The 27,349-nt window shown below is 46.6% G+C and overlaps 1 protein-coding gene across 2 annotated transcripts in view; it reads left to right on the forward strand.

Moving 5' to 3' along the window:
• Window positions 1–1,549: 1,549 nt before the first annotated feature.
• FBXW8 (F-box and WD repeat domain containing 8) overlaps window positions 1,550–27,349 on the forward strand; it is a 52,378-nt gene continuing 26,578 nt past the window's right edge. Inside the window, exons 1-5 of one of the 2 annotated variants that reach the window (XM_033075627.2) lie at window positions 1,550–1,701; window positions 5,458–5,562; window positions 11,691–11,855; window positions 12,099–12,187; window positions 26,585–26,742. In XM_033075627.2, the coding sequence (XP_032931518.1) occupies window positions 1,681–1,701; window positions 5,458–5,562; window positions 11,691–11,855; window positions 12,099–12,187; window positions 26,585–26,742 (538 nt within the window). In that variant the 5' untranslated portion in view covers window positions 1,550–1,680. Of the gene's footprint in view, window positions 1,702–2,376; window positions 2,677–5,457; window positions 5,563–11,690; window positions 11,856–12,098; window positions 12,188–26,584; window positions 26,743–27,349 lie in introns of those variants that run through there. The other variant, XM_033075626.1, reaches the window with a different exon arrangement.

Genomic DNA, 27,349 nt, shown 5'->3' on the forward strand with positions numbered 1-27,349 from the left:
GATAGAGGGACAGTTTGGAATAGAGGGGAAGTGGGAGGAAGGTGGGACAGTGTGGGATAGAGGGGTTAGCATGGGTGTGGAGGGGACAGTGTGGGAATAGAGGGGACTGTGGGGACAATGTGAGGATAGAGGGGACTGTGGGACATAGGGGATGGCGTAGGGACAGAGGGACAGTGCAAGGCTGCAGATGACTGTGGGCTGGAGGAGGGGACAGCGAGGAGCTGCAGGGGGGCAGTGAGGGGATTACACAGAGCTGGAGCCGATTTCATCACCCACAGCATTACGGATTCGGATCACATTTCGGGTGGCTGAGGCAGGAGCACGCAGCCCCCAGCACTGACCCGGGGCCCAGGGGCCTCCCCAGCTGCCAGGGCACAGGAGCAGGGCTGGCAGCCCAGGCAGGGGTCCCTGCACACACCAGCCCTGGGATGGACACGGGGGGCTCCCTGTGGGGCAGCAATCACCCCAAACTGGCCCGTTCCCCCCTTGCTTTGCAGAGACACTCTTGCTCCTGGCAAATCATCCCAGCCCATCCACCCTCCCTGGAACAGCCCCACATCCTGCTGCAGGGGCAGCTCCTGGGCTGCAATCCCGCCACTGGCAGGGCTCATCAGCATGTGCACCCCAGGGAGACCCCTCCTCTAGATCCCTCCAAGGGATTGTTTTGTAGGGAAAACAAGTCACAGAATCCCAGAGTGGTTTGGGCTGGAAAGGACCTTAAACACCATCCCATTCCACCCCTGCCATGGGCAGGGACACCTTCCACTGTCCCAGGCTGCTCCAAGCCCTGTCCAGCCTGGCCTGGGACACTGCCAGGGATCCAGGAGCAGCCACAGCTTCTCTGGGCACCCTGTGCAAGGGCTTCCCCACCCTCCCAGGGAACAATTCTTTCCCAATATCCCATCCATCCCTGCCCTCTGGCAGTGGGAAGCCATTCCCTGTGTCCTGTCCCTCCATCCCTTGTCCCCAGTCCCTCTCCAGCTCTCCTGGAGCCCCTTTAGGCCCTGGGAGGGTCTCTGAGCACTCCTTGGAGCTTTCTCTTCTCCAGGTGAGCACCCCCAGCTCTCCCAGCCTGGCCTAAGAGCAGAGGGGCTCCAGCCCTGGGAGCATCTCCTCCTCAGGTCTCACTCCATCAGCTCCACGTCCTTCTCATTTTGGGGATCCCAGAGTTGGGGGCAGCTCTGCAGATGGGGTCTCAGCTGGGCAGGGCAGAGGGGCAGGATCCCCCACTCCTTTCCTGCTGCCCATGTTGGGGGGCTCAGCTCTGGACAGGGGTCTTTTGCACGATTTCAACATCCAGGAGTTCCTCCCCTAAACAAGGTCGTTTGGATTCTTCCTGGGCACTCATTCGTGTTTTTTAAGCTGGGTTTTATGAACAGCACAGGCAGCAACAAGCTGTAGAGAAGAGAAAACAGCAATGGCCAGTGAGGAAGGTAGAGGTGGACACCAGGGTGGGGGTAACTGCACACGCTGCTGCTGAAGCAAGGGCTGTGTTTTACAGCCAGTTCTAGAAGGACCAGCTGTTTGACTTACACCAACACATCACTTATCTGCTGTTTCCTTGAGGACTCTACAGGAATCGTTCTCAAGACTTGAATGCTCGTGGCCTCTCTGCTCCCCTGGGGAGCTGGGCTGGCTGAGGCGGCAGAAGCTTTGCAGCCGTGGTTCAGCATCATTTGAATGCAGCCTTTGAGCACCAAGGTGTGTTGATACTGGAGAGGAACTGAGCCAGCTTCATGTCCTTCCCAAAACGCCATCAAAGCTGCAGCTCTTGGGCTGTGATGGCTGCAGGAGGACGGTGTGATTCAAGCAGAAAACACCTTCCCAGCAGGTGTGGTGGCCATGGCAGCGGTGGGACCATCCCTGCCCACCCGCTCGGCTTCAGACATAACCAAGAGAAAGGAAAAAAGGGCTTAGGAGAGGTACATCGGTCACTCTGAGTGGCCGCTTCATGGTTAACAACCGTCGTGGGGAGCGGCTTCTTCCTGCGGGACCAACCATGGCTGTGAGGGGCTGAGGGGGCCCAGCGGGACCGGCCATGGCTGTGAGGGGCTGAGGGCTCCCAGCAGGACCGGCCATGGCTGTGAGGGGCTGAGGGCTCCCAGCGGGGCCCCAGAGCCCACACCGACCCTGCCGCCGCCGCGGTCTCTCTCGGCAGCGCGGCTCTCCAGAGCCAGGCCAGACCCTCAGGCCACCATCGCCGCCCTCGTGTGGGGACCACAAAATGACGGCTCCGGCCCCAACACCGGCTTCATTCCCGAGCACCGGTCCCGGCCCCATCACCAGCCGCGGTCCCGGCGGCGGCGGAACCTTGTGGCGGCGGAACGCGCGGGCGCGGGGCGCGGTTTCCGTGCCGCGCCGGGCGGCCCCGCCGCCATGGCCGCGGTGCCGGCGGAGCGGGAGAGGCCCCGGCGGCGGGAGGAGCGGGCCGGGGGTGCGAAGCGGCGGCGGCGGGAGGAGCCCCCTCAGGAGCCACCGGAGGAGTCTCCGGAGAGGCCGGCAGAGACCCCGCGGGACTCCCCGGCCGAGCCCGGGTACCTGGCGCTGGCCCGCGGGCTGCTGGCCGGCGGCGCCCCGGCCCGCTGCAGCCCCGCGCCCGCCCGGCCCGCCGGGGAGCCCGCGGGGGACGGAGCCGGAGATGGGGACGATCTGCTGGGGCAGCTGATCCGAGACCTGGTAGGGCTGCGGGGCCGGGGCGGCCCTGGGGCTGTGCCGGGGACAGGCTGGGCCCCGGGCGGGCGCGGGGTCGCGGTGGGGCCGGGTGCCCGAGCACGGACAGGGGCTCGGCTGAGGCGGCACTGGGAGCAAGGGGATGCTGAATTTGTGTTCCTGTGGGCTTGTTTATAGCCTCGGCTTCTGAAGACACATCCTTTTACAAACTGTTAACCCGTGAAAATCTGCTTGTCCTACCTAATGGCACAGGGTGGGATTGTTGGAGTGTCCTGTGCTGGACTGGGAGTTGGGTGATCTTTGGGGTCCCTTCCAGCTCGAGATATTCCATAACTCTATGAAAGAATTTTTTTTTTTTTCCTCTTAAGATTTTTGTTGTTTACTCAAGCAGTTTGATGCAGGTGTAGTAATTAAGGATATCCGGCCTTATGACACCGCAGCATAGTAAGAAAATAAGTTTTAATTCTTTAAATAAAGGAGTTAATTTGGAAATATTCTTAAATACAGTTCTGAACCAGATAAAAGTTATTTTGGTAAATCCTCTAAATGCCATAGAAATGTTATTTACAGTATAGGAAAACTAGGGGGAAACCCATTTTCTTATTTCTCACTAACCTCACTATGACTAATTACTCTTTGCTTAAAAAAATTAAAAGGAACAGATTAAATTTCTGTCTGCAAGGCACAAATTAATCCATTTACAGAATTAGTGCTCCATTAGCACAAAGGAGCCCGAATCTGTCTCAGAGGGGCTGGTTTTATTTGAGTTTTGGACTCATTCCAGTAGACTTTTAGAGGGGCTGGTGCTGACTTAACATCCCTGCTTCCTTGTGCTGAGGACAAACTGCGGGAAGTTTTGGGGTGTGGGAAGACCTGGATCTGCCCCTAGTGTTAGGATTGTATAGGATGGAGTCAGTATGAGTTTGTGCTGGGCCTTCAGAACCTCAGGCAGATCCCAAATCGCGATCATTCCCTGTTTCTTGGCACTTTCCTAACCCCATCCCTTTGTTTTTTTGTAGGTCTCTTCTGCTGCTACTCTTCATTTAAACTTGGACCCCTTTGCAGCACCAGAGTAGGAAAAAAGGCACTTGTGGGTTTATTTGAAGCAGGGTATAAATCTTCCTGCAGCTCAGTTTATAAAAACCTGCATAGCTGTTTGTTGCTCTTTTCCCCTCCCTTCCCTGAGAGCACCGGTGGTGCTGAGCGTTGTGTCAGCACTGCTGTGTGTTCAGGCCCTCAGTGCTTGCAGGGAGACCTCTGTGTGCATCCAGCCAGCGCAGGATCTGCTGCTTGGACACGAGTCAAGTCCAATTTGGAAGGAGCACATCCATGGTGGTGCCGAGCCTGAGCTCATAAGCCTGGAGCTAACAATCCTTGCCCAGCAGTTCCTGTGATTTGTTTGGGCAGCCTGTGGCTCCAGAGCGCTTCGGTGGCTGCTGGAGCTGGGCAGGATCACATCTGGCCAGCTCGGAGCCTGCCTGCATGGGGCCGTGGAGAGGTTCCCTTTGTGTTTTCCTTCGGTGTCCCTGCTGGACACGGATGGGATTTACAGCACACGAAAGCAAAACAGATCCTGCGGATCCGCAGCGGGGAGCGGAGCCGGCGGCCCCAGCCAGGGCAGGGAAAAGGAGCTGTTTGTGCAGGGAGATGGTGGGTGAGGAGGGAGGGAGGGAGCAGCAAGGCTGGCCTCAGGTCCTGCTTTGAGTCACTTTGGAGCAAAGTGGGAGGTTCCAGTGTGTGTGCAGTGATGTTTTGTTGCTGAAAAGACCTGATGGGAGCATTGCCCGTGTTTGTGTTGTTTAAATATTTGCCTGGTGTAGAATATCTTCTGCTTTAAAACCACACCACCACATTAGATTGTGATTTACCTGAGTAACTCTGCTTGAAATAAACCCAGAATATCCCTTCTGTTCTACTTTGGTGCTGCAGGTGGCCCAGATTTGAATGAGAAGCTGTAGGAGAGACCTACAAAGAAACAAAGGTAGCAGGGTTAGGGAAGTGCCAAGAGGCAGGAGATGTTCCTGCTTTGGGATGCCTGAGCTGAGGGCAAACAGTGGAGCTGGGTTTTAACTGAGCAGCTGATTTTGTGCATGAGGATTGATGGACAATGATCAGGTGCACCTGGGGGAGACACAGAAACCAGTGAACACACTGGAGAGCAAAAGTGGTGACATAGAAATGGTCAGAATCAGCTGATTGAGCTCTTTCTTTATTATAGAGCATAAAAATTTTGAATATCCAGACAGCAGAAGAGAGAAGATAAATCTTGTTGTGATAACTGCAGAAAAAGGATGTAATAATTATTAATTAATTATGTAATTAAACCAAACAGAATACATCTAGGAAAAATCTATGTGCTACATTTAGCTGTTAGCTTAAATTGATGGATTTGGCTTCACATTTTTGTTAGAGATGCTCAATCAGTTATGGAGGGACATTTCATATTAAACAGACATTTTTATGTTAGTAATGAAAGAGACCAACATAATTTCCATTCAGTTTTATGTAAAATATTTGTTCATTTTTCCATCAGATGGGATTGAAATCTTGCAAGTGAAATTACTAATGGACATATGTCTTCAAAGTGTTTGTTTATTTATTGGATCTTTCTGGCACTTCAGCCAAACTATTTTACTAGAACTTGTGTCTTTGCCTTTCATGGCCCTTCATGGCAGAACTGATGTTTTCATGGAGCTGTGATGGCCCTGAGGACACCCCATTCCATCTCCTGCTGTCACACTGTGTTAAAGCAGCCTCACAAATGATATTCTCCTCTTTTCTTTCCAGAATGAAATCAATGAGGTTCCTTTTTTCGATGTGCAGCTCCCTTATGAGCTGGCACTGAAGATATTCCAGTACCTGGGCAAGGCTGAGCTGGGAAGGTGTGCTCAGGTAAGTGCTGCTGGCAGTTTGGTGCTGTGATACCACTTAAAACTGGCAGAAACAGTGAAAAACCAGGCACCTCGATGTGGGGAAGTGGGGTGGTAGCCCAAGGAACTCAGCTGGTTGTGCTTTCACTTACAGGAGACAGTTCCAAAGCTGAATATTGAAAATGTAATGGTACACGAGCTGGATTTACAGCTGCACTTGAGCTGAGTTAAATAAAACAGCTGTGCCTTGGGCAGCAGCAAAGCCTTAACATTGAAAATAAGTAGTGCACAGATACTTTGACTCGAGTTAGTGTGTTCAGAAGCATTTTTGATTCAGGTGAGAAGGTCTTGCAGTATTTAGAACTGAGCACTTGGCAGTGCTAGGGGCATGGCAAGAGCTGCTCCTCCCACTTTCCAGCATGGAATTGAACCACAGGCACTGGGGCAGTAACTTTTTGTCTGTAGTATTTCCACATGAGGCCAAATTCTTAAATGACCCTGATTTCCTCCCCCCAGCCCTGCAAGGGATTTCTGTTTTTCTTTTCTGCTGCTTTCAGACAATGCTCTCAGCAGTCTGTACTGGGCATGGTCCATAATTTAGGTGTAGTTGTAAACTGCCTGTCTCTTCCAGAGCTTTACTGACTGAAACACTCACTCTCACCTCCTTCTGCTTAGGGTTGTTCAGCCCACACTGTTGGGCCTCTTTATTTCTTCTCTTCACACACTGAATGAGGAACCTCCTCTCTGAATGAGTCTTCAAAGCAAACTTAATTGGCAGGTGCTGATTACCCTGTGAAATCAAGCAGAATATTGTGGATATAATTCCAGGTTCTCCTATGACCACTGTTTGGAGTTCCAGGCTGGTGTTCATTAACTCCTATATACAGAGCACATCTTGCAACTTCACAAAAATCAAAAAAACATTTTTTTTTTGTGTTACAAACAGTCTAGGGCATGGTTTGAGTAGAAGAGGAAAAATGTGTGAAATTTGTGAAAACTGAAAAGTGACAGGCAGGGGCTGTTGAGGATGGTAAACTAAACTCAAATACTCTGCAAATGGCTCAGGCTTTGGAAGGAAATTGGGCTTTTAATGTTCAGTATGAGTGTGTTGCAGTGTTAAATAACTTCAAGTGGTTATTGCTTAAATCTTTGACTTGCTAATGCCTTTTAGGAACAGGGACTGTTTAAAGAAAATTAATTCCTTGTGCAGGGCAGGGCTGCTCTTGCAGAGGGGAAAATTCTCTGGGATTATTTTTTGATGCTGTCCAGGACAGGGAAACTTTCAGAAATGCTCAAGTTTCTGTCCCTTGGGGTACAGATACACCATCAGTAAAGGCCCCAGCCCATGACATGGAACAGGGTGGATTAGTTTAAGGTTATTCTTTCACTCTCTTTTCCCCCCTCCTTAGGCATGATCAGTTTACCTTATGGCATAGTACAAAGACTGGCTGCTGTAGGGCTGCTCTTTTTCCCTGTGCTTGGGGCTGCACTGGATTTCTCTCCCCTTCACTTTTTTTTTTAGCTTGAACCTGTTCTCATAAGATGTGTTTTAACACAATTTTCCACATTTCTCATTCTCTTCCCAAGGCATTGTTGCTTTGTGGCAGCTGACAGGTAGCTGAGCAAGTGCCCAGTGTTTTACAGGGCTTTCCCCATCAGATGAATATCCAGTGCAGAGCTGGCTTCTTTTTACGTGTTCAAATGAAAAGCAGAGCCATAAAAATAAATAGAATTTTCATTTTTCTCTTGGTGGTTTTGTTTCTGAAGTGGGGGGGAGCCCTCTTCTGTTCCATGGAAAACCCTGCTGCTTTATGGTGTTATCCTAGAAAGATTTTTTTTATTAAGGTGCCTTGGGATTTCAGTGAAATTGGGCCAGTTGGTGGAATTGGCATCGTGATCCATGTGAGTGCCTTTGGAGAAAACCTGTTTGCTTAGTTCTTTATGCCAAATTGGTAACCAGCTAACAGGAAAGGAGCCTGACTGCAGAGCCTCTCTGAGATTTAATCACACCACAGACTGTCTGGAGAACTTTAATTTCACCTTGATATTTCCTTCTCCCTCGCTCCCCCACAGCTTTTCTTTGATTTTTGGAATTAGTACTGTAAACCACAACCTGTCTGTGTGGCACTGGAAATACAAAACCTGTAAATAAATGTCCTCAATGCCTGAGCTCTGCTGGGTCTGCAGTAGGGGGGTGACATTCAGTAGCATCCACCAGGCCAGTCCCTGCTGACATCCCACGTTTGGAATTCAAGGAGAAAAAGATCCAGGTTTTCATGTAGCACAGAACAGGCCAGAGTAATGCAGAATTTTACCCTGTGAACACTTTTATTTGTGTTCTGACCATTGGCAGAAATATCTGTGCCAGGAGTGACTCTCCTGTGACTGTGAGCAGGTTTGGGAACATTCACTCCTTCCTCCTGGTCAGGATGTAGAGGGGAAGGAAAGCAATCCCTTGGGACACTTGAGACAAACTGAAATGTCCTTGTGTGATTTGAGGCTGATGCTGTAGATACATTAATTTATCCATGGCCTGGGGACCTGGCCTTTAATAGTTCAGCTTGGTGATGAGGGGATGTGTTTGAATTCAGCAGCACTGCATTTTGGAAGTTTTGTTTCTGAGCAGATCAGTGGGAAATTCCCTTGACCTGTTAGGTTTTCATCTTAGAGAAGGTTTAGAAGTGTTTACCAACACAAGAATTTTTTATGTATCTAGGACAAGGGAGACTGTTTCTAGGAATTTAGGAATGAATTGTCGTGCATAAATCAAGAGTTTCAGCTGCTTGCCTCCAGGGCTTCTGGGTTTGTCAAACTGTTGAGGCTTTAATGTTTATACATTTACAAAAAGAAAATTGAATGTGGTTTTTGGAGCATGGGTTTGCATCGAGGTTGTTTATGGGTAAAAGCCATCATCCATCCTCCTTGTGACTCCCAGGGAGAGAAGGGAAGTGGAAGGATAAGGATATCCCTGCCCTGGGCTGACCTCCAGCCCCTCTGCCCTGCCCAGCTGAGACCCCACCTGCAGAGCTGCCCCCAGCTCTGGGGTCCCCAGCATCAGAAGGATCTGGAGCTGCTGGAGTGAGACCAGAGGAGGAACTACACCAGGGCTGGAGCCCCTCTGCTCTGGAGCCAGGCTGGGAGAGCTGGGAGTGTTCACCTGGAGAAGAGAAAGATCCAGGGAGAGCTCAGAGCCCCTTGGAGGGCCTAAAGGGATTCCAGGGGAGCTGCAGAGGGACTGGGGACAAGGGCTGGAGGGACAGGACACAGGGAATGGCTTCCCACTGCCAGAGGGCAGGGCTGGATGGGATATTGGGCAGGAATTGTTCCCTGGGAGGGTGGGGAGGGGCTGGGATGGAATTCCCAGAGAAGCTGTGGCTGCTCCTGGATCCCTGGAAGTGTTCCAGGCCAGTCTGGACAGGGCTTGGAGCAGCCTGGGACAGTGGAAGGTGTCTCTGCCCATGGCAGGGGCTGGCACTGGGTGGTCTTTAAGGTCCCTTCCAGCCCAAACCATTTTGTGCTCAGGGCTGTGAACAGAAAAGATGAGCAGCTTCCATCAGAATGGCTTTGGATTAAACACTTGGCACTATTTTTTGTACTGAGCTCAAAGTCCAGCTAGTTCTAATTGAGGCCCCTGGTCTCAGCAAATGAGCCTTGACTCTGCCTTTGTGTGTCTGGGGAAGAAAATAAACCTAGTGAAATAAAAACCATTATCAGATGCAGAGGGATGAATAAACCTTCATTAGGATTTGAGCCAGTTGATTTATATGGGATTAGAAGAAATTTTGGATTTTGATGGAAGAGGTGGGGTTTTTTAGGGGAAAAAATATCCCCCAGAGGCAAAACCAAATAGCAAAGCCTATGTCAGCAAAAGCCTTTGAAGTCCTTCAGAACATTATTACTTGCTGAACTATAAAATATAAAACTGTCCCTGTGTGCAGCTCAGGGGAACCCAAACTTTCTTTGCTGAGAACAGTTGTAAAAAGATAATAGGAACACTGAAGACAAAATTAAATTCAGGACTCCAAATCTATAAACAAGTCTGTAAGATGCTGTCATTGATGCTTGCTGAGGTTCTTGTGCAGTTTAGATTTGGAAACAGTTTTAACAAGAGCTTTGCACATCTCAGCTCCTCTCCAGCACCCAGCTTTTGGGTGCATGTAAATAAAACCATAATGCCCTGGCTTTTGGGGCCTCACCTGAAACTCCAAGTCAAGCAGATCTAATAAAGCTGACTTGAAGCCAATGGCTGGTTTTAATGCTGCAGCTCACAGTGGTGCTGTAAAGTGAAATGCTTGAGACTCTTTATTAGTGATTTCGTGCAGCTGAGCCTCGCTCAGTGGGGTTTTACAAGGGATTGGCATGCGAGTTTGGGGCTGGAAGAAAAGGCTGGGTTAGGGACCCTTTGGAAATGCAGGCTTGTAAAGCAGCAGGGTTTGCTGTAATTTGATTGAAAAAAAATCAGGATAGGATAGGATCTTTATTCCCCCTGAAAGTTGAAAAGGCAGTCAAAATTTTATGTAGCTCCCCCCCTGCCTTTTCTTTTGTTTTACTGTCTTTATAAAATGCTTTTAAGACCTTGAAACTTGAAAGGTCTGTGCAATATTGTCTGTTTTGGCAGACTGAAAGGTGTGTGTTTATTTTTGATTTTTCTTTTGGAAAGCAAGGCAAAAGCTGGCCTGGTTTGGCTGTGCTTCCCTGTGCGTGTTCTCAGGCTGTCCCTGTCAGGAAAATGTGCTGCTGTTTGGGGAGGGGGCAGAGGTTCTGCACCACAGCTGCTCTTTTGGTGTGTCAGCAGAAAGCTGCTTTGGGGCTTTTTTTTAATGTATTCTTGGAGCAATAACACAGATATTTATCCTACTTTCAAATCAAATTGAGAACAAATTCCTAATGGTTTGGATTTGGGATTGCCTCTTCTTGGTGCTTTTGAAGTTGCTGAGTGTGTCCCTCCAGGGACAGGAGCACTCAGCACTGCTTCCAGGGTGATGTGTGTTGCTGGAGAAGCCTCAGTGCTGCTTCTGTCATTTCAGGGCATTACTCTTGCCCTGTGCAGGTTGTTTCCTTTGTCAGAGGATGGAAGGGGGTTGTCTCCCTCTGCCACTTTGCACTGAGGTCTCTGGGTGATTAAGAACATTCATTTTGCTGCATTTGGATATTCCTATTTGGGCACTGCTCTTCTGTGTGGCTCTCAAATATTAAAAACACTTGCAGGTTATGCAGATCACCCCTTCTTTCATCATGGTAAAGATTTTTTGTGTGTGTGACTATGGAAAAAATGGCAAATAAATATAAAGAGATGGTCCTGGGAGAGTTTGTATTCTTGGCATAATCTGGGGACTGAAATGAACATTAGATGCTTAATTGTAACTTACTAAAAATGATGTCAGTCTCAGAAGGTGCTTTTAATCTCTTTAGAAACAGAGCACAATTGATTGCTGCTTTCACCAGTCGTGCCTTTCATTGGTTACGTCTGTTTTTTTAAATTAAGAATTACAGAGGGAAAAAAAAGCTACTTAAGTTGGCTCTTAGCTCTTGAATCTTTAATTCTGAGCCCACAATTGATTGTGATGAAGCTGTTCTCTCTGGAATGGGCAGCAACTTGAGGCTGCTTGAAAAACTTAATAATTCATTCCTATTTATGCATTCTGTAATACAATAGGTTATAAATCACTAATGTCATACCCCTAATCAGGCATTGTCAGTGGGACTTCAGAGACATGGTGCTGTGATCTGAGAGGGTTTCTTAGCTATAGATGTGAAAATAAATTCATATTTTTGCTCTAAGCTCACCGTTCTCTCTTAATTATTTTCTTGCTGCTTCTCCTGTCAAAAGTTTCCAGTCATTGATATTTCAGGTTAACAGTGTGACCACTAAACTGTTGTGCATGTTATGTGGAGTTTTAGTGGAGTATAACCTCAGTTATTTCCTGAAGAACCTGCAGAACACAAGCCTTTTGTTAAAGGTCTGGGGTTTTTATACCCTCAGGTGTTTAAGGAGTGTACAAATATATTCATTTAAGTAAGACTTTCATCTTAGTACAGGCCTGTATTAATTGCTATGTTTCTATTTCAGATACTATTTAATATTTCATATTAAATCTAATTTTTCCTTATACATTTATGAGAGATCCATATGTAAACATTGATTTCTAGGTCAGCAGGACGTGGAAAATCCTTGCAGAAGATGAGGTGTTGTGGTACCGGCTGTGCCAGCAGGAGGGGTACCTGTTGGACACGAGCATCTCTGACCATTCCTGCTGGAAGCTCGCCCTCAAAAACTGCAGAGCCAGAGAGCACATGCTGAAAACCAACTGGAAGGTGAGAGGGGATTTCCTTACAGAGATCCAGGTGCTGGGGAAAAATGGGAACCTGGCTTGAGCAAGTGGGAGAGGAGAGTTGGTGTTGTGTTTTGCAGCTCCTCTTTTCCAATTAACAGCTGCTGGGGGGTTTTGGGGGTAGATGTGTCTTCTCTCAGCAGCAGTAGCAAAACTGGGAGTTGGGCAGCAGCAGATTTTGGTGGATGAAGGAGTGGGAGCACCAAGCCCTGTGTCCTCTCTGCAGAACCGCGTGGGTGCCGTGAGCCAGCTGCGCTACGAGCCCGGCCGGGTCCTGTGTGACGTGCACTGCTGCGATGGCGTGGTCATGGCTGGGTGAGCACGGGGCTGGGCAGGGTCCCCTGCATCTCTGTGGAGTGTGTGATGGTTACTGCATCTCTATGGAGTGTGTGATGGTCACTGCATCTCTGTGGAGTGTGTGATGGTCACTGCATCTCTATGGAGTGTGTGATGGTCACTGCATCTCTATGGAGTGTGTGATGGTCACTGCATCTCTATGGAGTGTGTGATGGTCACTGCATCTCTATGGAGTGTGTGATGGTCACTGCATCTCTATGGAGTGTGTGATGGTCACTGCATCTCTGTGGAGTGTGTGATGGTCACTGCATCTCTGTGGAGTGTGTGATGGTCACTGCATCTCTGTGGAGTGTGTGATGGTCGCTGCATCTCTGTGGAGTGTGTGATGGTCACTGCATCTCTGTGGAGTGTGTAATGGTCACTGCATCTGTATGGAGTGTGTGATGGTCACTGCATCTCTATGGAGTGTGTGATGGTCACTGCATCTCTATGGAGTGTGTAATGGTCACTGCATCTGTATGGAGTGTGTGATGGTCACTGCATCTTCTCTAGAGTGTGTAATGGTCACTGCATCTTTATAGAGTGTGTAATGGTCACTGCATCTGTATGGAGTGTGTGATGGTCACTGCATCTTCTCTAGAGTGTGTGATGGTCACTGCATCTTCTCTAGAGTGTGTAATGATCACTGCATCTCTATAGAGTGTGTAATGGTCACTGCATCTGTATGGAGTGTGTGATGGTCACTGCATCTGTATGGAGTGTGTGATGGTCACTGTATCTTCTCTAGAGTGTGTGATGGTCACTGCATCATTATAGAGTGTGTAATGGTCACTGCATCATTATAGAGTGTGTAATGGTCACTGCATCTTCTCTAGAGTGTGTAGTGCCCACTCCATCTTTATTGAGTGTGGAACATTCACTCCATGTTTACCAGTGTGTAGCACCCACCCCATCTTCTGTCGAGTGTTTTATGTCCTCTCCATCTTCTATGGAGTGTGTAATGTTCACTGCACATTTACCAGAGTGTGTAGTGCCCATGCCCACTCCATCTTCTCTAGAGTGTGTAATGTTCACTCCACATTTACCAGAGTGTGTAGTGGCTCCTCCATCTTCTATCAAATGTGTAATGTCCACTCCATCTCCTATGTAATGTGTAGTGCTCACTCCATCTTCTGTAGAGGATGTAGTGCCCACTCTACCTTTTACAGAGTGTGTAGTGCCCACTCTACCTTTTATAGTGTGTAATATTCACTCCATGTTTACCAGAGTGTGTAACACCCACTGTACCTGCAGCACTGTGTAGTGCCCACTCCATCCTTACCAGGGTGTGTAATTCCCACTCCTCCTTTTATAGAGTGTGTAGTGTTCACTCCACGTTTACCAGGCTGTGTAATCCCACTCCATCTTTACAAGTCTGTGTAAGACTCACTCCATCTTCACCATCTGAAATCTCAGGTGCTTCTTTTAATAAATTCAAAATCATCACCTGTTTGAAGCATAAGAATGGATTCACCTGCAGTTCCTGAGACAGGCTTCTCCTTAAGTAACTGATAAGGGTGTTTATCTACAATTCACCTCAGCAGTTCCAATTTTTATGGAGGTGTTCAAAGTTACCTCCTGTACAGGTAGTCCCTGTAAAAACTCAGGTGCTTTCTGATGCACTCCATCTGTTCTTTTGCTGTGGAAACACCCAGAGTGTATTAAATATTTTACTTATCTACTGAAAAAAAGTCCCCTTTTTAATGTTTTTCCATAAAAATCTCTTAATCACTAGGATATCTTGTCACAGAACAAAAATAACTTTAGAAGGACTGGCACTTTTCTCCATTCTTAATTAAAAGACAGCCTGGGAGGAAAATAACCCACTCAGAATAGATAAACTCAAACTTCCTTTTCCTAATAAAGAAGTTTTCTGGACCTTGGTTTAATGTTAGCTATTCTTGTGGTTTATACTCTTAAATACAGTTTTAAGAGCCTCACAAATTTTTGGAAGAGGTTACAGTGATTCTCTCAGTAAGTGTGAGGCTGTATTGTTTGAATTTCACAGGCTCAGTAATTAGTAACCCTCCAGGAATCACGTGAGTAACTAAAAATTATTTTTTATATCCTGGGGAGCTGGAACATTGTCCTTGACATATCAGAGTTCAATGTTTTATGGTAGCACTTCATGTTAATGGTGCAGGATTAGAGAAAACTGCTTCTAAAATACTTCAAAATTCACAGAATGGTTGTAAGAAAAATGCCTGGAAAACTCTAATTCATGAAAATGCTTTTGAATGCCCTTGGACAACTGAGCAGGGCTCTAAACTCTCAGACAGCAAACCCAGTTGTCTCCATGCTGCTGCCAAAGCCTCCAGCTCTTCTTTTCCTTCATTTTCTCCATTGTATTTTTATCCAAAGATGCAGTAGATAGGGGTTATGCAGATTAAATTCCATTTCTGAAGTATTAAACTCAAATAGTCCATATTTTGGCTTGGTGTATTACAGAAGTTTGACTCTGACAGTTGCACACACTCTTTTCACATTGGTGCTTTTCACTCCTGGTTCTCTTGGTGAATTTGTATCAGGGGTGTGATACAATTAAATAATTCATGTTCCTGGAAATAGGTGAGTAGGTAAGAGAGCACTGAGGGAAATCTGCATTTGTGTATCCTTTAGAAAAAGTCACATTCACTTAAATGATTTCCCAGTAACTTCTCTGAAAAATGAATTATCTCTTTATGAAGTTGTGAGCATGTATTTGGTGAAACAACATGAGGAAATTAGAATCCAGCTGTTTGAATTCATCTGGTTAGGAAATGAAAAATGTACACTTTTGGAACACAGAAATGATGTTATGTCCTTTGCTGCTTGTCCTTCACTCTGCTTTGTCTCTTAATTTGGTAAATATCAAACAAGGGAGACTTCAGGTTATAACTAAAACTTCCAAGGGCTTAAGCAAATTGTGCAAATTATACTTTATGTACATTTGGTAAGTATTTAGGATAGTAAGGAATTAGTTGGGGTTTTGTTGTTTGCTGTGTTTTTATTTTTAAAATCCAACCATAACCCTCCCCTCTCTCTCCCAGCTTATAAAATTGTACTTAATGGCATTGTGCTTTCAAATTTGTCATAAAAGTGTAATGAATCTGGTGATCAATAGCAAACTGTTGCATTCTTTCAGTACTGAAGAAGTAATTTAATAGCTGAGGTTTACAAAGTCAATTCTCCTCTCAGTATAAATATCAATTATCTGTTACATTTAATGATTCTCTCTCCTGTTTCACAAACACTTGTGTGCTCAGTTTTGCATGGGAATAATCAGTGATTTCAGAGGGACCTGTGTGTCTGAGCTGGTGTGTGGGTTTGCAAGGCCTGGTGCTGCTAATCCAGAATTGTGGGGCATTTCCAGGGTTTTTCTGTCCAGTGGCCTGGGCCATCTCCTTTCTTCTGTCTCAGGTTGCTGCACTGGGCACTCAGGGCTGCTCAGTTTTTAGCAGGTTTTTGATCATAATTCCCTGAGGCACTTGTGGTGCTCCAGCCCCTTCCCTGGACATGCTTCAACCCCTCCAGGTCCCTTTTGTCCTGAGGGACCCAGAACTGGACAGAGGCTTGGAGGTGCCCCAGGAGTGCCCAGTGCTTGCCCCTGGGACAGCCCAGGTGCCCTTGGTCTCCCTGCACACCTGGGCACACCTGGGCACACCTGGGCTGGTGAGCAGCTGTGACCAGTGACCAGTGGCTGTGGCCTTGTCCACCTTGTGCAGCCACTCCTCCCAGGCTTTTAGCAATCCCTGGGGTGGTGGTGGCCCAGGGTAGGACCCTGCCCTGGTGATGTTCTGTTCCAGATGTGCTGGCACTAAGGTCAGGCTGAGATTTCCCTGGATCCTCCTTCCAGCCCAGCTCCTGGAGGGATATCACTGACTTCAGTGCCCTGGGTGAGCAGAGTCCATGGCCCTCCAATTTGGGCCTTTCAGTTTAGCTCACTTTGAGCAACAAGTGGCTGCTCCTTTATGGTGAGTTCTTTGTTCTCTTCCATCACTTTGCTCCTGCTCAAAGGTGACCTACAAATGACTTTTTGGAAGCTGGACTTGCCACTCTTCTTAGTTTCATAACTTTTCCTACTGGGAAAGGTGACAAATGTCCTGATGAGCTCTTCCCCTCTCCCTCAGCACCCTGGGCTGGATCCCATCCCCATCCCCAGCCCATGGAATTGTGTGTCCTAGTGCTGCAGCAGGATGCCAGTCAATTCCCCTTGGATCATGGGGCCTTTATTCTGCTCCCTGTCCCTGTGTCCCAGTCTGGGTACCCTAAGGACAAGGCCTTAATTCCCTCAGCCTTTTCCTCATCTTTTGTCACTGTTTCTCTCTGATCCAATAAAGATGAAGATTCTCCTTAGCAATCCTTTTATTGCTGATGTATTTATAGAAGCAGCTTTAATTCTTTTTCTGGCAGCAGCCAGATAAGGTTCTAGCTGGAAAGAGCAGCAATGCTGGGATTGCTGTGTTTGGGAATCTTGGAGCAAGCCTGGAATCACTGATTCATTTGAAGCTGTGCTGTGCTGGGTGTGATCCTGTCATCTTCACTGTCCTGCTCCAAACTCTGCTGCAAAGTGGAATCATTTTTATATTAGTTGCTGTAGAGCTTTTTAATTTTTCTGAAAGGGAATTTATACAAATTGTGAGCAGTTACTTAAACCAGCAGCTGCAGGTGTGATTAACAGAGGCACAGTTTGAACTGCTTCAGGAGCAGCTCTTTATTAATCTGTGAAGGAAGCCAAGGTACACTCCACAGAAATGCCCTGTTCCATGCTCTCTCCTCTCCTGCCCAGGCTGCTGCCCAGGCTGAAGCCAGGAGATGGCAGAATATCAAGGATTGATGAAGTGCAACCTGAGCTGGGAGCGGAGGTGCCTGCGAGCAGCTCCCCTTTGTGCGAGCAGCACACGGTTACTGCCTGACATCAGATCATTCAATCTGGCCTGCACGCAGAGCTTCTTGTGTTTGTCATTAAAATTTCATCCCAGTGGTTACCAGCCTTGTTTTCTGGGTCAGCCACTGAATCCCTTTTCATTTGAGCCAGTGGTGTTTGTGGTTACCTCACTCCCAATCAATGTTTTGTTTGCCAGCCTTTCTACAGTTACAGGTCTCAAAGGATCTTCTCTAAAGGGATGATGTTCTCCCCCTCATCCTCAATTCAAATGGAGTTTCAGCCCTAAGTCAGAGCTTACTTAAAGCAATTATATAGCTGCTTGCTTGGCTTTTAGAAATTCCTACTGGTGATGGGGCTCACTGTGCCTAATGCTGTCATTACTGTGCAGAATGCCTGGATTGCTTCACTTTCTCTTAATAAAATCTGGATTTATCTGGGGTTTTTTTTAAGCAAATGCATGTTCAGACAGTAAAATTGCTACTTTTTTGCTACTTTTTTTTTTTTTGGGCAGTGTAGTCAGAGGTTGGGTCCTCCTGGACAGAGTGATCTCAGAACATGGATCTGGTCCTTGTCTGACCTTGTCATTCCAGAGTATCCTGTGGTGTGCCATTCCCATGGCATGGTGTGAGACTTGCTGCCTGCCTGGCTCTGAAATACTCAGCTGTGGCTGCTCCTGAGCCCTGTGGTGAACTTGCCTTGTGCTGGTGGTGCCCATCTCACCTCAGCTCACCCCTAAAAGCACACCAAGCAGCTTTGAGGAGGGTATGTTAATTTTTTAATGCTTGCAGAAAAAGCACTGTGGCTTCACTGCTGCTGCTGGTGGCTCTGAAAATGAATAAACAGAAGAGGTCCAGAGTCAGACCACCCTTCCCAAGACCCAGAACTATAAAGTACCATCTTTTCCTTTCTTTTTTTCTTCAGTTTTCCATGACTGAGTGGTGGCCTGTTAGTGAAGAGCTTGGCCACAAACAGATTCAGCAAATGCTGTGAGGAGTCCCTGTACCTCTCACACACTAGGAAATCAGCCCTGGCTTCTCTTGAAATTTTAATTTCATATGTTTTCCTCCTTCCCCACTAAGTATTGCCAGCTTGCCTTGAGATTTGAAGAGTTAGGACTGGTGAGATTCATCTGCTGATTGCCTTGGTAAAGGAACAGATTCACATTTTCTCCTTGTAAGGGTGGAGCACACCTGGCACAGGTGGTGCTTCCCCAAGTGGTGCTCCATAAAGGCAATGAGAAGCTAAGGAAGAACTTCTTAAATATCCTGTGTGGTTCATTAGGGGAATCTGGCCATTTATTTGTCATGCTGACATCTAAATGCTGACATGATTTTATTCAGTTGTCTCCATTCTGGTGAATGTTGTGGGAGCACTCACAAACGATTTGGGCCTTTCAGTTTAAGTCATTTTGAGCTGCTCCTTTCTGGTGAGTTCCTTTGTTCTCTTCCATCACCTCCCACTCCACTTTGCTCCTGCTCAAAGGTGACCTGCAAATGACTTTTTAGAAGCTGGGCTTGCCACTCTCTTTAGTTTCATAATGATGTGTGAAACTAGCCCGAAAGGCTTGAAAACACTTTCCTGCACTTTTTAAAACTTCATGTCAACTCTCATCTAATTTGGATTTTTTGCTATAGGGCTTGTGGGTTATTCTCAAGGTATTTATTATTAGCTCTTGCATCTTAATTCACTGTGCAGACCTGAGGAAACCAAAATATTAATTAGTAATGAAAATGAATCAAAGTTAACAAACTGAAGACTTCCAGCAGCCTGAATAAACCCCTGCCTTGTTTAATTGCCTAAATTTCACTTACACGATGGCACAACTTTCATAGGTTTCTCCCTCCCCTTCCACTGACTTCGAGCCAAGATGTCAAACAAAGCAGAAGGTGAAAATAATTGCTTTTTTCTTCAGCCTTCCCCAAACCTTTTGTGCTCTCTTCACTCATTCCCCTCATTGTTAAGGAGCAGTGTCAGGGCTCCTCTTTTCACCCTGCTGCACAGGGATGACATCATGAGTTCAGAGGGCTCAGGTGACAGATGACCACAGGGCTTAGGTAAGGCTGTGTTAGTGACAGCCAGCTTGGCTCTTCTGTCAGCTCCTGAAAAAGCCTTTCAGGTGAAAGCAAGGCTAGAAGGCTGCTGTGACTTTGTGGAATCTGCTTTTCCAGCCCTGGCCCCGGAGCTCTTAGGTTACCTGAGGGTTTTGCTGCTGCAGGGATGTGCTCAGTGATACCTTCAGTGTTCTCAGGCAGTAATTTTGAACTTGTACATCTTCCTTGTCTCCTAAACCCATCCTTCTCTCTACTAAACTTCTTGAAGATTTCATTTTTGCTCGTGGGGCTGTCACTGTCAGTGCCTGGAGTTGAGGTGATGCCTCTCCTCTCTGCTGCTTGCAGTGTTTTCCTTCCAACAAGCAAACAGATCGATTTCCACATGCTCCAATGGTGTTTTCTCACCTCTGTCTGCAGCTGGAGCTGTGGTTTGTCCTTTGTGGCATAATAGGGATGATGGAGCAGAGCCTTCCCAAATTGCATCATTCCTCCTGAATTCTTATGGAAAAGATAATTTTTTTCTCCTGTACCCACAGTAATCTGTTTCCTTGGTAGAGCAGCTGCTTTAATTTATGGGCCTGGGCTGATGCAAGCCATTGGAACCTTGAGCTAAGGGATGGGAGATTTTTTGCCTTAAAAATCAAATTACTACAACCAGTTTGGCTTTTTCTAGTTGCTGCTTTTTGTAAATATTCATTAAAATGTTTTCCTTACAATAGAACCCTTTGGCTTGTTTCTGTTCCCTTGGTATGACATTTGCATGCACTTAATATAGAAGGTGAGGCAGAAGCAGTGAGCATGGTGAAATGTTAATTTTGTTACAGATAACAGTGCTGAGCTGCAGCACTACACACTCCAGCAGCTTAACCCACTTTCCTGAGGGATAATTTCCTACATAAAGCCCTAAAAATGAAGGTAAAAGCTCTCTGCAGCTCCATTTTTGTGAGGGGTCCACAGATGGGCGTGGGTTGGTAAATTGGAAATCAGGTTTCCAGCAGAAGAGTTTGGGAACTGGTCATGAGGATGGTCAGGATGGATTTCCTACATGCTGAATCTCAAAGTGCTTCCAGATCCATTTTGGGACACATTAGTCACAATTTTCATAGCTGCACTCGTGTGTCAAACAACCCAAAAGAACATTTGGATGAAATCAGTGAGATTAATTTTCTACTCTGCATTCTTCTACCAGCATTAGGCTTGTTTCAGACTCTGGTTTTGGTTTACCTCCATCTGTTTTTCTTTGTGTTTTATGGTGTAGCTTTTTGCTATGTAATAGAAAATTTTCTCTTCCCTGTTCCATTTGTGTTTTATTTTTGGCATTGTGTTCTATTTATATTCCTTTTTGTCACGTGAAATAACTCAATTCTGCTACTATTAGTTTTTCCTGAATCTTTTCCTCAAGGAATCCCTCAGCCAAGCTACCTGTTGGTTAAAATTGCCCAGGGAATGAGAATGCAGGGAGAATTGGGAACTTTTACCTCTTCCAGTCTTTGAGCACCTCACCCTGTGGTGGATGTTTCTAAGCAGCCTGTCATTCATCCCTCTCTTCAGAGGAGTACAAAGAAGGTGCTAGAGTCCCTTTCATTCCAGTGTTTTTAATTGTGATTGAGGTACCTCCCAGGGTGCCATGGTTCTGATGAAGGGCTGTTTTGAAATTGGACATTGAGTTACCACTGTCTCACTTGAGCCTTGGAGAGAAGATGAAGCTCAGGAGCAATTTGAACCAACTTGAAGGTGTTTGGGCTTGGGTTTGTGTCTTTAATTGGGCCTTATTCTTGAGCCTGCTGAGGGGGGCACTGACTGATGCCTTAATTAAACACATGAAGGACTGGAGAGTTGCTTTTGGTGGAATAAGGATGAGAGCTCTGAGGTGCTTGTTGGAGCAAGACAATACAAAATACTCATTATTTTACTTGCTTATCAACAGGCATCCGTTTAAACAGAGACTGTTACTGCAGCAAAATTCCTACTGACTTCAATAAAATGCATTGACATTGTAAAGACTTCATAATAAGATCTTTTGAGTATTAACAGATGGTCACTGACTGCCTGAAACAAAGTTGTTGGGATTTTTTTTTTTTTTGGTTTGTTGATCACTGCAGGTATCTGGAAACCGAACAGACTTTGCCTTCTGGAAATCAGACCTGACTGTGAAACAAAGGGGGTTCTTTCTCCTTCCTTTTCCTTGCTACAGACTCTTTAGAGAAAATATGGAAAATGTGAGCTGGGTTCTGGTGTGTTTTATCAGAAGTCTTTGGTGACCAGCTCGATTTGGTGCAGTGAGCCTTGCCCTGGAGGGGTGTGCTTGAGGCAGCACCAAAAGTGAGTGACACCAGCATCCTGTGTGAACAGAAACCCAGCAAGGCTCTTGTTGACCCTGTGGTTTGAAGTGAAATTCTGCAGTGCCAGCAGTACCCCAGCCATGAAGGAGAGCAGTTTGTGTTTGCTGCTGCCATGGACTGAATGAGCAGAGTCTCAACTGTTTGGAAAATGTTCCTGTTAACAGTTTTTCTTTTGTGTATTTGTCAGTTTATATATTAGTTGCAGTTGTACTTTGCACAAACACTAATTAGACAGCCATCAACACTCAGGGCCAAAGGCTTACTAACAATGCAACTGTGATAGCAGTGTCTTAATTGGTTGAGTATAATTGTCATTAGGCAACCATAAAGACATCTGGGGCTCTGGAGAGAGATCAGCCTCCTCCTCCTCTTCCCCAAATTTGTTCTGGCTATTGCTATCCAGCACAGTGGAGCTTTTTCAGATGAGATTCTGTGTTTTGACCAGTTTCCTGATGTTTTTCTCCTTATGAAATCGTCTGCCTCTTCAGCAGCACTTCATTAGAACTGTGCCCAGCCTCCAGCTCTGCTTCCTCCCACATGTGCTCTGCACTCCACCACCTGCTTCCCAGACTTTCAGCATGGGGAAGCAGCAGCAGCTTTTAACCCCAGCTCCTTCTGCTTTCACTCATGTGAGAGCACATGAGCAAAATGTTCATCTCATTAGGGTTTTACTGCCAGTAAAAAGTAGTCACAATGCTTCTGGTGAGAGGTATTTTCATTCTATATTAATTTAATTTTCCCTAGTTTTTCTATGCCGTATCCCTTCCACCTATTGTTGCTCCATTTCAGTAAGGTTTTTGATACATCTCTGTAAAGCTGAAGCTGAATCTCCAAGCTGATTTTTACAGCTAGATCCATATCTGGCCAGAATTACAGAATGGGCTCCTTGAGGAGAAGGATTGTCTCTTCTGCTGCTGCTTCTCATGTGTCTGTACTGAAATATTCTGAAGAGCAAGGGTAAAGTGGAATGGGGGTCCATCAAAGAAGCTGAGTTTTTTTGGGTGGAGAGGCTCTGTTGAACATCAGAGAAGGAAAAATCTGTCTGTGAGTAGAGAGAGCTGGGAGCCAGTGTGGTGTGGATGGAAGGAATCAGGGAAGGGGTATCAGGAGAGGGGGAAATTGGCCTGTGAGCAACAGGCTTCTTGTGGCTCCCTGTTGTGCTTTTCTAAATGCAATGGAGCAGGTGTGGTCTCTAATATGGGTTATTTTAGGGCTTGGAGTTGGGTTGTTGGGTTTGTTCAGTGCATGGTATCAGGTGTTGGAATATTTTTACCTGCCACTGCAATAATCAGCTCATGGCACCCATCAGGGGAAAACAGCTGAATGCTCTTGGTGTCAGAGCAAACAGGGTGATCATTGTTGTGTTAAACAGAAGGGAGTTTTGAGTGGGTTTGGGGTTTTTTCACTCCAGCAGAAAGCTAAGTGAGCATTTCATTGCCATCTTGGTAGAAAAATCAGTAACTGAGAGGATTTGGAGTGCTGGGCTTGTTCTTGGGCAGGACTTGCATCTGGGGTTGTTTCATTGAGTGATTCAAATGAAATTTTCAGGGCAAAATGTAAAAGTTGTGGTGGGAAATGAACAGAAAGCATCTGAAAATAGTGCAGTGTATTCTCCTGTCCAGCCATCTCTATTGATATCTGCAATAAAGCAGCCTTTTTATTTTTTTTACAGCAAGGCAGTGCTTTAATAGTTTAAAAGCCTTTTGTTGTGGTTACAAATTGAAAGTGTGGTGCTCTTCTGACAGCATTAATTTTTTTTTTCCTTCTGAATTGGATTCATCTGTGTTTGAATTTTTTCCAGTTCAGTCCTGTCGCAGGCTCAGGGCACACTGGAAGTGGGCAGTTGAGGAGCTGGTTTATCTCTCCCATTTGCCCAGGCTGGTTTATCTCTCCCATTTCATTTTCCCAGGCTGGTTAATCTCTCCCATTTCCCCAGGCTGGTTCCCTGCTCAGACCTGGAGCTCCACTTGTGTTCCCACCATGCTCTTGTGGAACATCTCTCCCAATCCTTCACCTTTGCTGTGTGGGGCTGCACTGGGAAGGGTGGGAATGGTGAGAAATGGGGGAGGTGGGATACAGGGAGCCTTAGGAACCTTCCTGAGGAACTTCTCCTGTGCTGGCACTGCTGGGATCTCTGGGCAGCCACAGGGGAGGCTTGCTGGGCTCTTGCACGATTCTCTGGCCATGGAATGTCCTGGTCTCTGTCACTGGAGGGAGCACCATGGCCAGGATGCTCTCAGGGGTTTCTGGGCACACTTGGACCAACTCTGGTGTCCTGCAGCCCCTGGCAAAGGCTGGGAGAGCACCATGGCCTCATGGCACAGCACTGGGAGCTCTCCAGCATGAGCTGATCCACAGGGAGTGGAGGACTGAGGAGGAGGAGGCTGCAGGATGGGCTGATGCAGACCCTGCCAAACAGGTCCCAGCACAAACACATCAGAATTTGGGTCAAATTGATTTCAAACCAATGGCTAGAAGTGGTGGTGCTGCTCCAGTTTGAGGTTGGCTTAGAGATGGTTTAGGTGGTTCTTCATGAACAAAGAATGGTTCAAACTGCATTTTGACTTGTTTGAATTCTGAGATAAAATTAATGTAAGGATTTCCTGTGGTCTTGTGATGTTGGATCTCCAATTCCAGGATTGCAGTCACTGCATTGTTATTTTTGGTGTATCCCTTGTGTTCCAGGCTGTGTAGGGAAACCAGATGCAATGTGCCCTGAGAATTATCCAGCCCTGGGTCTCTCTTCCTGCCCTTTTCTCCATCTCTCAGTCTTTCTTTTTACCTCTCCAGCCTGGACTCTGTGAGAGCTACACTAGGAGGAGATGCTGTTCTTCCTTGTTTATTTAGAGATGAAAACAAATATTGTCATTGTGTTCTGTCCAGTCTACCAGTTTTATGTCTCCCCTGAAATTCACTTTTCAGTGACAAGAGAGTTTTTGCTTCCCTTGGGAGGAATCTGCTGCTCTTGGCAGTCGAGAGAAGCTCGAAAACACGACCCCAACCAACCCTAACATAAGGAAACAAAAATCAGCTCAAAATGAAAATGCTTCCAAAACACTGTGTGCCTCTTGTTGAAGGGGACTGCAGCAGATCTGTACAATCACCTGTCCTGTTGTGGTTTATCTGCAGAGTTTGAAGCAGAGTGAGCCCTTTCCAGTTTTGCAAACTGAAGAGATTTGCTGTGATCTGATCCGCGCTCTGTGTCCAACCCAACGTGAAACATTTTGCTTTGAGGAAGCTTCTTTCTTGATCTGTTCTTAAATTGTGCTGCTGTAAATTGGAAATGAAAGCAAGATTCAGAAGGGCTTTGAGCCTGGTTTGCAGAGGGAGGGAAGGGGAGAAGTGTCCCCCCCTGTTCTCTCGTTTCCCTGGTGTTCCCTGTGAGGCACAGCAGAGGAGGCAGGTGACAAGGACACGCTTCCCTCTCTTCCTGCTCAGTGCAGGGAATTAATGTGCATCTCTCTCTGCCTGACAGATGTCACCACCCCCTGGCCACTTCAATTCCTTCTGTAAATTGGAGTCTTTTCACCAGGGAGAGTGTTGGGAGTGATGGGCTCCCAGTACCAGGAGCCCTGGGCATGGTGCTGCCCAGAGAACTGGGAAACCTGAATGCAGCTCCCACATCTCCTGAACCTTCCTTTCATTCCTTTTCTGTGTCATTAACTCGGTTTTTTCCTCATAAGCACAGCACAATCAGATTCCCAACTACCAGACCTCTGAGGCTTGTAAGAATCACTCTTCCATAATACCTTCCCCCAAAAATCAGGATGTAACAACAAAGGTGACAGAGCAGGAAGCACCTTTGATTTTCCAAAAGAATCCAAGTGTCAGCTATGCCAGAGGAAGACATCTGACAGTGTTAATTATCTCAGTTTTCTCAAAACTGGCCTTAAATAATTATTGAACTGTGCTCAGTTGTAGAAGCTTCTCTGCTTTTTCTGTGATTTTTTTTTCCTTTAACAGTCTCTTGTGTGGGCATAGGTGGCCCAGAGCAGTTTATCTGTTGTTTGCTGTGTAATAACTTTCTTTCATTCAGATATATTCAATATTACCTGAAAAGTTCAGTTGTTTCTTTATTTCCTCATTCACAAGCTGAGGTTAAACTACAGCTTTTGTGGTATTTTGGTGAGCCTTCTGCAGTGAAAAAGATGCTGCCTTAATTCTAAAGCAAACACTTAGTTTAATTAATTGGTCTTCAAAGATGTAGGTAATCTGTTGATGAGACATCAAGAAGTTTCTTCTATGAAAAGAAATTTCTTCCTATCAAGAGCAGTAAGTTGGACTTGTATGGACATAGATAAATGTTCTGGTTTAACACAAGCACCAATCCTGAAAAACTGAAAAGAACCAATTTGAAGTTTTGCCATGATGTAATTTAGGCTTGTTCCTGATTTCCTGTTTCCTCTTGAGCCTGGCTCTCCTTGTGTGTTGGTTGCAAAGTGGATACTGATAGTGGTAGCTCAGTTGTGTGGGTCACAGAATCACAGAAAGAACTTGGTTGGAAAAGACCTTTGAGAACATCAAGTCCAATCTGTGACCCAGCAACTAAACCATGGCACTGAGTGCCAGGGACAGTGACTCCACCACCTCCCTGGGCAGACAATTCCAGTGCCCAGTGACTCTATTAGTGAAGAACTTTTTCCTGATGTTTAACCAAAACTTCTCTTGGTGCAGCTTGAGGCTGTGTCCTCTGGTTCTGTCAGTGGCTATCTGCAGAAGAGACAACCTCCTCTGGCTGCAGCCACCTTTCAGGGAGTGATAAGGTCACCCCTGAGTCTCCTTTTCTCCAGGATAAACAACCTCCCTCAGTCATTCCTCACAGGGCTTGTGTTCCAAGCCCCTCACCAGCCTTGTTGCCTCCTCTGGATGTGCTCCACCCCCTCCATGTCCTTCCTAAATTGGAGGGCCCAGAACTGGACACAGCACTCGAGGTTCTGAGCACAGGGAAGAATCCCTGCCCTGCTGCTGCTGGCCACACTGTTCCTGCAGCTCCATTTCCCAAGGACCTGCCTGCCTTGGCAGACTTTGGGCAGAGCAGAGAGCTGGGGAGGATCTGGGGGCTCTTTAACCCATCCTGCAGCAGATGCCATGGGGTGACCGTGCCCTTGTGTTGCAGGTACAGCTCAGGGGAGGTGAGACTGTGGGACACCCGCACCTGGGACTACACAGCTCCTGTGCTGGCAGCAGTGGCAGTGCCTGCAGGGGCTGGAGCCCCGCCACACGTCTCTTTTGTGAGGATAAACAGCTCCCTGGCCGTGGCAGCCTACGAGGACGGTGAGCAAGCGCAACTCTCCTTCCTATTAAAACAACAGCAAAAAAAAAATAAAAAAAAAAAAAAAGGCTTTACAAAAATGAAGCAGCTGTGCTCAGCTTTTTGTGTGTCTGTAATCCTGTGTATCCACACACACGCACACTCTTGCTTTTATGTGAGAAAGTTGGCCAATAACCCTAAATGCATTAGGAGGCATTGGAACATAGCACCCATTAAAGCTGAGCTTTAATTCCTACTGGAGCTGCTGCACAAAGCTTGAGTGCCAGGCTGTAGTCCAGCCAAGCTATCTTAAGCAAATAACTTGTTTTGCTATAAAAATATTAAATATTCTTCCACCAGCCTTCTCCTCTGGCCAAAACTCCCTTGGGGTGCTGTGGAGCTTTGTTATGGGGATGGTGGTAAACTTGGATGTCTGATTAATCCCCATCCCTCTCGCTCTTGGCGTGGTGTGTGGATGCACTGAAGTGTTGGTTCGTAGTGCTGGGTTGTTATTATATACTTGGATTTAAAGAAATGAAAGCTTTGACCTAATATTTAGTGAAACTCTCATAAAACCCTGGTTGTGTGCATTGTTTTAAATATCCTTAGAGGGTTTCTATAATGGACAAC

This window comes from Catharus ustulatus, chromosome 18 (genome assembly GCF_009819885.2).
Source record: "Catharus ustulatus isolate bCatUst1 chromosome 18, bCatUst1.pri.v2, whole genome shotgun sequence".
NCBI lineage: Eukaryota > Metazoa > Chordata > Aves > Passeriformes > Turdidae > Catharus > Catharus ustulatus.